Genomic DNA, 12,575 nt, shown 5'->3' on the forward strand with positions numbered 1-12,575 from the left:
AATTTGACGAATTAGTTTCGGGTCGTAGTTACAAGCCTTATCATTTGTTTGTCATACCGTCAACGTTGTTGAACTCGTTATACGTTAAATAAAGTGAAATGTAGTGAGTGTGGTTTAAAATATACCGATACAATACTTGTGTTTTCTATTCATAATTATAAATTATAAATGCTTTGTTCGAAATTATTAGTTAAAAGTAAAAATAAATTTATGAGTAGACATCTTGCTTAAAAATGTATTATTCTATAAAAAAAATTAATATTGTAAGAATGATTATGAATAAAATAAAACGTAGGGGGACTTAAAATTTATGATTTATGACAGTTATATAGAACTATTAAACTTAATATTCGTTTCTGAATCACTCATTAAAATGTACTTAACGGTATTTTCCACTTCATATTTCTATTTCCATTCCTTAAAATCACTAAATGAATTAAATGTCTGAGTGTAACAATACTACTACTTTTTTATAAAATCCACCTGAACACAAACTACATTTAAATAATTTTATAACTTCATCGTCCCTGTTATAGTTCTTTTTATGCTTCTCCTTCATATATCTGCTTAAACTTTGCTTAATTTTGTACTATAAATTGCATATACTGCATTCCATTTTCAACAAAGATAACGAAACAATGAAACAAAGACGAATCCACTTACCACGATTGGCACTGTTCGCCTAGCGGCATAATTTCGAACTAATGCTTACCAGGAAGCTAGACTCTTGTCTAATAGGGTCGTTATTGTCGGCTAACTGTCCAAAAATTTTCTTGTGTTTCTCGAGTGAACCTTCTAGACATACTTGCTGTATGAAAAGAAAGACGTTCGTACAACTCAGGTACTTTTGTTCTGTTTTATTCGCCATCTTGGTTACTTTTTGCATCCTATCTTTAGTCTTCCTGGTTAATGTTACCGTAGGTGTCGAAGATGGTGGCTCGTCTCCGATTCCAGCAATCAGAAGACAGGGAACAGTGGGGACGCACGTTCTAACCTAACCTAACCTATTCTAATAAAGTACCATAATTATTAGAATAGGCTAGGTTAGGTTAGAATGTGCGTCCCCACTGTTCCCTGTCTTCTGATTGCTGGAATCGGAGACGAGCCACCATCTTTGATACCTAGGGTAACATTAACGTTAACGTCTTCCTTTCTTAGTGTAAGTAAATATTAAGAGTTAGCGATAAGAAATTCTTTTTGTAAGATGTATTTTTCGATTTTTTGTACGGATTGGTATTATCGCGATTCGGTGTGTCGTTCTCATATTTTTGTAATTTCCAGCCGACGGGTAAATATATACATAAGAGAATACGCGTTTTTCTTTTTTTTTTTTAATAAAAAGAAGGTGTATTTAATAGACATTCAGAAAACGCACAACATTTTTCCGGACGACCCGTATGTAAAGTGCTATAAACAAAAAATCATAGAACTACTTACCGATTGTGCCCCGTTTGAGACTCCATTGCTTAAGCGGACTCGTACGAAGCGTGTCACGTGACATTTGGCTGTGATACTCGGTCACGTGACTAATCATATCTGACATGTTCCTGATAACTTATTCTTCTCGCAGAAGAATTCACTGAAGTTTGGAGACATCGTTAATAAAAATATTAAAACATCATTCCATTTTAAATTTGGATTAAAATCAACATATAACAACGTATGACAATTCGATAAATAACTAATAATTCCACTCTGCTTTTAAACGGCCTAATCTCTTTCATGTCTTAAGCAAAATTGAGTTTTATATATTTACATCAAGACAATAGACATCTTACGCTGCATCTGACTAATATTTATTATCATAATATATATCATGATAGAATTATTGTCGTTAGCGAGCGGTTTTACCTTTGTTGTTTCTTATAGTCATTCATTATTTATTATTATTATTAAGTTATCAGGAACACGTCAGATGCGAGAGTAGTCAAATGACCGGATTGCACCGACAAATGTCACATGACACGCTTCGTACGATTCCACCGTCCAATGTGCCGCCCCGCGACGAAAACAAGCTTAAGCAATGGAGCCTCGAACGGGGCACAATCGTTAAGTAGTCCTATGATTTTTTGTTTATAGCACTTTATATACAGAACGCCCAGAAAAATGTTTTGCGTTTTCTGAATGTCTATTAAATATGCCTTTTTAAAAAAAAAAAATAATTAAAATAACTCATATTCCCCTAAACTGTATTACCAATGCTTTTATTTATAAAATATAGCTTTAGAGATACTTTATTTGTAATTTCGTTTCATCAAAAACAATCCGCAGCGACACACGTTCGGTCTATAGCGTTTACAACATTTTGACCTTGATCGCAGTTGTCGGTCCACCTTCACATGTAGGCTTCGAAGGAAGTCGGGGTTTGTAGTAATTAGCACAATTACTCAAATATAACACCAGATTTTCGGTTCCATGTACATTTTTATAAGATGGGACCGGAAAAACGATCCCAAACAAAAACTTCTAATTGGTTTACAACTACAAGATTTCTGAGTGTATAGACAACGTCCTATAGAAGGTAAATACATTTTACTCGACTAAACTCCGTGAATTAAAAGTGAATTATTCGTTGTTTTCGATCGTAACATTACTTGGACGAGTCAGACTCGTCAGTGGGAGTTGCGTCCTTTTTACGTTAGACGAGGCTGACTCGTCACTGGGCCGTAACGGGTGGCAATGTAGACAGGTAAGTAAATTCAATTTTCTAGCAAAGAGAGTTGCGTAACTTTCTCGGCTGTTATGAGTTTTTATTAAAAAAGAACTTTTATATTGTTATTGTTAATCAAATAAATTGTGTGTGGCGCCATCTATTATGATACTTTTAATTACTATAAAATGGCAAATAAAAAAACATAATTTTGAGAGTAGAGATGAGTTTTATGAAAAAATAAATTTTAATAACGAGTAAAATCGCCATTAAGTTTGGCCCCACTGAAGATACTGTGGGGAACGTCACCCTCCACATCTTAACAGTCGTAACGAACCCCAGGTGGTAAGAGTTATTACTTCCTGGAACGGGACCGGACTCACCCTGTGGGACTATTTGGACAGTCAGTTGCCTTTTGTTAGCCACATCGTTGAGTCATGTAACTGTTACGCGAGCAGAAAATAAACTTAGTTTTTGTTACTGTTCGTCTCATTCGTTTTTAATCGCGCGCAGTGACGAGAAGCAAAAGTAGTAGCAGTAAAAACACTACAATACAAACGACTTTTTTTTTTATATACATTATATACATAACACCGGGGAAAGTAAAAGTCTCTCCTAGTAGTCATGTGCTCTCCACATTCCTAAGACCTTTTACTTTACTAATGTGGAGGAAAGAGTAAAAAATATATATATATATATATATATATATATATATATTAAACTTTCTTACATAGAAACCAATAAAATATTCGTACGAATTGATTTATTTTTATAAACAAAACTATCAAAATTATTTAATTAACACATCAATTCTTTTCGTTATGTTTAACATATTTTTCGTATTAATATTAAATTAATTTACTAACGTATTAATTATACTCTTAATAAATCACAAAATAATTTTTAAAAATAACTTTCTTTTAAAAATGTGAAAATTAAAATTTATAATGATAATAATTACAAGACGCCTCAATATAAACTGTAATAATCGTCTGCCCCAAACGCAAAACTTAATTCTGCCGTTAGGTGGCGAGTCTATTACGAAGATGGATGCTGCTTACTGTAGTACAAATTTTCCCGAAACTAATGGTGATGTAAGTGGATTTTAACGTAATTTTAATAACAATTAGGATATAAATATTTCAAAATACACAAAATATTGCGTACAATGTTATAATTCAAGATGAAATTCTAAAATACTAACTACATAACTTATAGCTAGTGAACTACTCATGTAGTTCAATAACTCTAGTTCTTAATACTACTGTGACCAAAAAAGTGAACTACTCCATGTAGTTCACTTGTTTGGTCATAGTGAACTAGTAACAATCTATTAGGTTGAGTCATAAATAAGTTCCGTTTTCTAAACCGAAATTTATTTGCCAATAAAATGTACAAAAATAGACTTTAATCTAACACATATTCACCATCATTATTAATGACTTCTTGCCATTTTTCGGGCAACTTGTCAATTCCCCTTGCATAAAATTCTGGTGGTTTTGAATAAAAAAAACTCCTGGATGAACTCCTGGACTTTGTCATCATTTTGGAAGCATTGCCCTTGTAAAGCATTCTGCAGTGTCCGAAAAAGATGGAAATCTGTTGGTGCCAGGTACGGTGAATATGGTAGATGAGGCAAAACAGACCAGCCAAACTCCAAAATTTTTTCTTGTGTAATTTTTGCTGTGTATGGCTTTGCATTGTCATGCAATAAGGTGATCTTTTTTCTGTTAACAAGTGCAGGACGCTTTTCATGAAGTTTTAGCCGAAGTTGCTCTAACTGTTGTATGTATACGTTTGCAGTAACAGTTTCATTGCGTGGCAACAACTCAAAATGGATAATTCCTCAACAATCCCACCATACACATAACAAAATTTTCCTTTCATGCACACTGGGCTTAGGGTTTGGTTGTGGCTGATAATTTTTGTCAACCCATTGTCTTTTTCGAATAACATTTTCGTATGTGATCCACTTTTCATCTCCTGTAACAATTTTAGCCAAAAAAGATTCCTTTTTTGCCAAGAAAGCAAAGTAGCAGCTATTGACCTTCTGTCAGCTTGATTCTGTTCACTGAGGTTATGTGGAACCCAAACTCCCAGCTTGCTTACTTTTCCTAGTTTTTGGAGGTGACAATTGATGGTTGGTTGGGATGTGTGCAGTTTCTCTGCTAACTCCCTCGTCGTTTGCCGTGGATTCTGCTCAATCAGGACCTTTAAAACGTCGTCGTCAAAGTCTGAGGAGCGGCCTGGTCTTTCTTCATCTTTTTAAGGAGAAATCACCAGAATGAAATTTTGTAAACCACTTTCGAACTGCTCTGTCTGAAATTATACCACTGCCGTAGACATTGCAAATCTTTTTTGTTGTTTCTGTAACGTTATTGCTGAGTTTAAACTCCCACAACATGATATAACATACATGCACTTTCAAATGTTCCATTTTAAATGAATTCAAAAATAATTTTTTATTACATTATTGACACTTCAGTGTTAAAATTTACATTTATAGACTATTTGCTAATAGCCACTAATAAAACTCAGTTGAAGCAACACAACATCTGGCAAGTATTTGACAGTCATTTACACTTACTGGCTAAGGGAAGTTATTTATGACTCAACCCAATACATATTTGATTTCTGCACACTTAATATAATATACACTAATAAATTTTGTGTGTTTTTAAAACAGGAAGATGCACAATAATAAGAATTTATAGTGTACTTTTACAACAAACAGGATTCCTACACACCTAGAAAGTCAGAGATTTTCATTAGTGTTCAGAAAAAGTTATGGATTTTGTTAAAAATTGTTGAAAAGTCAGAGAATTTGCTTCCTTGGCTGCCCTGTTGATTTTTTGTTGACAATACACTTGACTAAGTGTAGGCAGGCAGCAAGAAGTAATATGGTACAATACAACTTATGAAGTTCAGGAAATTTATTAAGAGATAAATTTAATAAATATATACTTTTGTACATGGCTTATATAGAATTTGTTAATGAATAATAAAAAAATAATTGATTTTTTTCAAATTCATGTAGATTTATTGTTGTCAATTAATAATGGAATTTTAATATATATTTTTTTAAATAAAATGTATTAACTGTTAATTAGAAAAAGTAACTAATGTTTTGCTTCTCCAACATTTTAATATGTGCCTACTAAGTCAAATGCTGTTTTATTTTGTCAGTGTGCCATACTGTAAGCAGGGATGGGCAACCTTTCTCTATGTAAGGGTCGCATTTCAGAACTTTTGAACTGACATGGGTTGCATACCATAGAAAAGAGAAAAAATGCTGGTAAATCGCAATTATTTATTCATGTATAATTAGCATAGGTAAACTTAATTTAGTTTCTGAAGCTGATGTAGATGTAATATATCAAAAATATTTGGTTAAAGTGCTAGTTTTAAATTAGTTCTATGTGAGTCTGTTAGCTGGTTTCTTGTTTTAATTTTTACTAAATTCATTGCAGGGAAAACTATTCACATACATAAGTTTTAGAAAATAATGTTTGAATTTTTGCTGCCCACTTCCTTAAGCTGAGAAATTGATATATTTGTTCATATTTTATGCGGGCTGCAGGTTGCCTATCTCTGTTGTAAGGGACATGAAGGTCAAGGAATTTGTACAAAGTTGATTTGAGGGAACTCAGGAAAATTAAAACAAAATTTTGAGTAGGAACCCTGAATAAAAGATGGCAGTACAAAGTTTTTAAGTGTGCACTATCGTATTTTCAGATAGAAACATGCTGCTGCTGCTAATACTACTACTCATCTGTTTAGTGATGGGCAATAGTCAGGCACATACTGGCTACCGTTAGGAGATCCGTAAATCCAATTTTATTCTTATTTTATGGGCAAACAGATTTTCTGCTGGGCTTTTTTCATTAGATAAGAGGGTTGCTCAATAATAAATCTGAAGCAAAAGATAAATAATGGTATCACATATATATTATTTGTATTATTAGTTATATATATAACATAGCTGCTAATTGATTTGTCCAGCATAGAAGTAGAAAAAATCTGATCAGGCTAGTTACAGCTTGGACTGCTATTCCTAGTTATGCATGGTTTACATGGACATGAAAAGCACAAAACATAAAGTGAAGAGAGCTATCCATGAACTTTGAGCATAAGTGACCTTGAGAAGCGAGGTTAAAAATTTTCACGTTAGCAATGTGTATGCGACAGCTAAGATGTGTTGAAAAGTATAAGCCAATGAAAGCAACATTTTCATCTCAACTATAGTCTGTGTATGGAAAGAATCAACTTGAGAGCAAAGTCATGTGTAATGTTGCTTCAGTTAAACCAATCAGCACATTCCCCAATGATGTCAGCACTTTTCACTTAATGTCAGGCAGTATGAGTTTTATTTTCTTTCACTAGATGGCAGAATGATATTTCCATTAATTTTTTATAGAATTCATTACCTGTAAAGAATCAAGCATTTAACTACTTCTATATCAAAATTCCTCATATTCCAATAACAAAAAGTGAAGCTTTCATAATACTGTTTATAATTGCAATGACGTTTAACAAATGAGGAAAAAACCGAAAGTAACTTGCCACAGTAAAGCAATCAATGACTTGTACTCATTGGTTAATATCCAAGTTGATTCTTTCCATACACAGACTATAGAGTTTTTGAATCACAGCAGGAAAAAAATGGCACCCAATAATTAAAAAGATCCGTATTGAATATAATATTTGTATATAATTCAATTTCAATAAGCCTACATAATACAGTAAACAAACAGAGCAGTGTTAACATGGCAACTGCAGTATGTATCAAATTTTTTTTAAACAGCATTTATTGATGAAAGTATGAAACTACAACTCATGACCTTGCTTACCTCCACTTGCAATGTGAACAAAATTAGTTTCTCTTGTCTCATTTGCTCTGTTTTGCACTTTTTGCTTTCACTCCCTTTTCAGCAAAACTTAGAACTTATATATATATATAAAATTATAACTAAAATATATAAATATATAGTTGTATATTTCAAGAGAATACTAAATATATAACAATGATGTTACAAACAAACAAGAAGCCTATGAATTCTTTAATGAATCCAATAACCAAGTTCATGTTTTAATCATACTGATATACAATAGGACAATTAGCAAATTTTTTTTTTTACATTTTCAAGCTGTAATATCTTGTATTTTTTAGTTTTTTATATCAAAATTAAAACAGTATTTACATGTTTAAAATATGAAACATCATGTATTCTGTATTCCTTCCCTGTATTCATTTGAAGCTGATTGAAATAGTCTGAAAGTTTTTCTTAAGAATTCAATCCTTGGTTTCTTTAATTAGCTGTTTTTTCATCTACTGTTGTTTTATTTTAATTTCACTATCAAGATAACCTCTGAAAAAATAATATAGCAAAGATTTAATTATTTTTTTAATTAAAAAATATATTACAATTAATACAAAGTATTAAAAGAATAATGCTTAATGCTTGTCAATAAAATTAGAATTTCTACTAATTGTAGTGTTATTTACTTATTCTGTATTTATCAGCTGTTACCATCATCACATTATCAGTCCTGGCAAATTTCAAAGTAATTTTACAATAAGCAGATTCTATTTTGTTTAATTCAAAATATTATTTTATTATAAAAAAAAAATATTAGTTTACAATCTGTAATATATTCATTGCCTTTTTTTAAATAAAGTGTTTAATTATATAACTCTTTTGCTTTTAGTCTATCTCTCAAAAATTTATACAGATAAATCTAAAATTAGTATGCATTGTAACTGTCGGAAAATAGTTTTGTACATAATGGTGATTTTAAATTCATAATACAGTGGTGCCTCATATAACGTACTTAATCCGTTCCAGGTGCATGTCCGTTAAGTGAAACGTCCGTTATATGAAACGCATTTTCCCATAGAAATACATGTTAAAACATCTAATTCATTCCGCAGCATAAAATAACCGTACTGTATCATAAAAAATGAACATGGGGTGCGTTCTTTTATTCCTCCATGTAACTCTGCGCGAGCGACATCCGTTTAAAAATTCCTGTGGAATGTGTTCCTAAATTCCGGTGGGAGTGCATGCCGTTGAACGGCAAAAACGGTTGCTTGTAGCAGTAGTTTACGGTGGAAAGCAACATGGCGTCCTCTGTTTCTGGGTCCATTATGTGGTTTTATGAATGAAAATTTAGAAATTGTGAAAGCGCGAGTTAGCGCACGCGGGTGATGTAAGTGTCTTTACGAATTTTTTTTTCGAGGCTATTTTGAATACTCTTTCAACAAATAATTCATTTTTATGGTTAAATTTTACAATTGGGACCCTTCTTTTGCCTTTTAAAGCTCATATTTTAGAATTATAGATTCCTCCATCACGATACTATCGATAGTGCGGGCGCCGCCATCTTTCTTTCTTTCACCGTTGTTTCTAAATGCCTACAAACAGCAGCGCACTCCTGTAGTAGCGGAGACGCAGAGCGACCGCTATTAAAGAATGCACCCATGGAGCAGTCACCAATTATGCCGGAAAGTCCGTTGCTTGAGTCACGTAATGGCCAAACAGAAAGTCCGTTGTTCGCAGTGTGCGTTATACGAGGCATCACTGTAATCTAACAAGTGAAAGAACAAGCTTAAAAGATACAGTACTTATTTTTAATTAAGTTGGAAAATATTTAAAATTATCCTTATTTTTTGTACATTTTATTGTAATAGCAGAATGTAAGATGAATGTCTGTTAAAACTATTTAATGAGAAAATGTTTTTGTATCTCATTTTTTATACAATAATAATAATTTCTGTGTGTACCATCCTTGTAATCCAAAAAATGATTCTGGTAGACGATTATACAGCAATGGTTAGGAAAATTTTCGTTTAACGAAAATTTTCCTAACCATTGCTGTATGATCATCTACCAGAATCATTTTTTGGATTACAAGGATGGTACACACAGAATTAGAATACACAGCAACCGTACTTACTACGTTAAGAATAATAATAAACTTCAATCTGATATTAAATATATTTTTAAAATTTATGATAAATATGAAATAAACAAAACTATCTTTCCACCTTAAAATTCTTTAAAAATCTATGAAAAATTTGGAATAAAATGTAATAAGAACAGTACTTGTGAATATAAATATAAAAACTATAATAAAAAAATATATAAATTTAATTATAACCACCCTGTTTTTAAAGTTGCCCTACTCAGGCCTGTATAGAGTCATTCTCGTTGATGTATTTTGATGAAACTCTGTATATACATTATACGACCACGGGGAAGAAGAAAATGCAAAAAAAATAATTAGTTTAAATTTCTACCACTAGGTGAAAAAATGGCACATTAATAACAAGAAACACAAAATGGAAAGGTTTTTATTCACAATATTTGTTCAATGTGCAATGCATTTGTGTCAATCGCATGTTCAAAGTGCCTTACAGCATGTTCAACAGAGCCCAATAGGTTTCTTGAGAAATTGCAGCAATATGGTGTGTTATGCTTGCTTTCAATTCAGGCAGTCCGTATGGTTGTGGGGATATCTGAAAGATCGTGTCTATAGAGGAGACACATGAACTCTGCCTGAATTGAAAGCAAAGCAATTGAAAGCATTGATTTTGAATAAAATATAAATTTTGTTTTAAATTCATGAAGTTTGAATATTATAAAAGTCTTGCAAAGCATAAAGCTTCTTAACCTTTTTTTGTTTCAACTTCTATAAAAATTGAAACAAAAGGGCACTGTTTCAACTATATTTATAAAAAAGCAAAAGTAGATATTTCTGCCCAAGAAAACATTTTCCTTACAGAATCATATTTCGAGTAGTATTTAGTTATAGCACTTATTTATTTTTAAACTACTGTATTTGTGTCTTTCAATCTAAATTATCTAAAACTAGTGAATGAGCTTGGTGTTACTCAGGCAAAAAATAACAGCAAAGATTAGGATTATTATATTATTTTGTACTTCTAACCCTTCTACTATATTATATTATAGTATTTGATTTATGTAGAATAACCTTTGTAAATATAAGAGTTTATCACACCGAGTGCCCAATCTAACACATTTTAAAAATTCTTTAAATTGTACAATAGAGGAATAAAAGTTTTCAAAAGTTTGTGTGGGGGGGGACATGATTTTGTTCACCCTATTTGAAGCTTAATAACTCCTGGTGCTTTTTTGTCAAATTTTCTGAAATTTTGCAAGGAGGTTTGTTTATTAGGAGGATTGATGCTATTAAATTTTGATGGTTAAAGGTATATGGGATGGGGAGATGAAGTTTGTGTGTATCTCCAGTAGGGTTGGACTTAATGAAAACTTTACTCATTATTAGCATTTACAATTTTTTTTTTATAAAACTCTTTCCTATCTTCAAAATTAAGCCTTTTGTCATTTTATAATAGTTTTAAAATATAAGAAGTTTTTAAAATAAAATATAACAACAGATGGCACCACCACAAATTTCAAATATTGTTCGGGAAGTTGAACAACTCGCTGCTGGTTTATTTACTGCTGAAACGGTTGTTAATTTTAATTTTCTTAAATTACTTTAATGTGAATATTATTATAATGTTCTATACTTCATAATGTACAATTCTTTGGCTAAAAATAGCAAAACAGTGTGACATATCTGCATATTTATGTAACAATGCAAATTGTAAGTTTAAGTTGATAACCATAATTTTAAATAAAAATTTTTCAAACTTTTCATGAAAAAAATCAACATACAGATTTTTTATTTCTTATATAATTTTGTTACTTTCCTGGCTGTTATTTGTACATAACAAGGGAAAGTATGGGAATTGTGTCAAATTTGACCCTCTGAGTTTTTTGGAAATCCCTACATTTTGAGACCTCCTGAATCCAAAACAGCAAAAAAATTCTGTTTGTTTGTTGGCATCTATTTCATTTAATATCTCAGGATGGGGTAAAGATTAAGAAACAAAATTTGGCATGGTGGTTTGTATATGAGGGACATTGACACTTTTTTAAATTTTGGTGGTGAAAGGTGGGGGAGGTAGAGGGGGGTGTCATGTATTTCGAGGGGGATAGGACTTAATGAAGATTTTTATTCGTCATTAACATTTACACTTTTATACAAAACTCACTCCTACCCTCAAAAGTAAGCTTTTTGCCATTTTATAGTAATTAAAAATCAGATTTTGTTGTTATAACATTTTATAACAAATATAAGCAAAAAATTAAAATTGTATGTGATGCTGAGTTTTTATTTTAAAAAATATTAACAGCCAGGAAACTTACAGCTCTCATTGCTAGATTTTTTTTATAAAGTGGTGAAAATAATTAGTTTGCTTTGACAATCTTTCCTGAAAAAATAATTTAAATTTCATTTAAATTTAAAATTACGCTATTAAATATTTTTCTAGTACATGATAGAGAATCACTATTTCACAAAGAATATAATAATATAATGGCTAAAGAAAAAAAAATGGAAGAATTGTCAGGAGTGCCATTGGATAAACTGAAAATAGATGTAATAACAAAGACAGGAGATATAAAACGTGTTTCTGCTTTGGTAAGTCACTAACTATTAAATATACTAAACAGACAAAATATTGCTTTTAATTAATTCAGTGATTTGCACTCTATAAATTATTTTTGGTTGAAGCTATCTTCCCAGCACATGCAGAAGAGTTTCAGTAGGAAAGGGAAAAATTTAATTTAGTATATTTTTCCAACAATTGTTTCTGTAGTTTCCAGAAAAACAGCTAAACATTTTAAAAGTTATTATGTTAGATAAATGAACCATAAACATAACAAAAAAAAGGCAATTCCTCCTTTATATGTCTGAATCCCAAAAGTTACCAATTTTTGTAACATTATTTGTCAACACTAAGTTATTTTTGTGAACCAGAACCAAACCAATAAAACAACGTATTTACTATAGTCTCTATGGAAAAAGAACAAAAACAATTTGGACTCATATT

General features: G+C 31.3%; 1 protein-coding gene across 3 annotated transcripts in view; it reads left to right on the forward strand.

The window, feature by feature from the left end:
• Nucleotides 1–816: 816 nt before the first annotated feature.
• LOC136983451 (activating signal cointegrator 1 complex subunit 2) overlaps nt 817–12,575 on the forward strand; it is a 60,933-nt gene continuing 49,174 nt past the window's right edge. Inside the window, exons 1-2 of one of the 3 annotated variants that reach the window (XM_067280189.1) lie at nt 817–841; nt 12,015–12,163. In XM_067280189.1, coding sequence (XP_067136290.1) covers nt 12,059–12,163 — 105 coding nt within the window. In that variant the 5' untranslated portion in view covers nt 817–841; nt 12,015–12,058. Of the gene's footprint in view, nt 842–3,623; nt 3,745–12,014; nt 12,164–12,575 lie in introns of those variants that run through there. The other 2 variants (XM_067280188.1, XM_067280190.1) reach the window with 2 other exon arrangements.

This window comes from Centruroides vittatus, unplaced genomic scaffold, assembly GCF_030686945.1.
Source record: "Centruroides vittatus isolate TY-2023 unplaced genomic scaffold, ASM3068694v2 contig_882, whole genome shotgun sequence".
NCBI lineage: Eukaryota > Metazoa > Arthropoda > Arachnida > Scorpiones > Buthidae > Centruroides > Centruroides vittatus.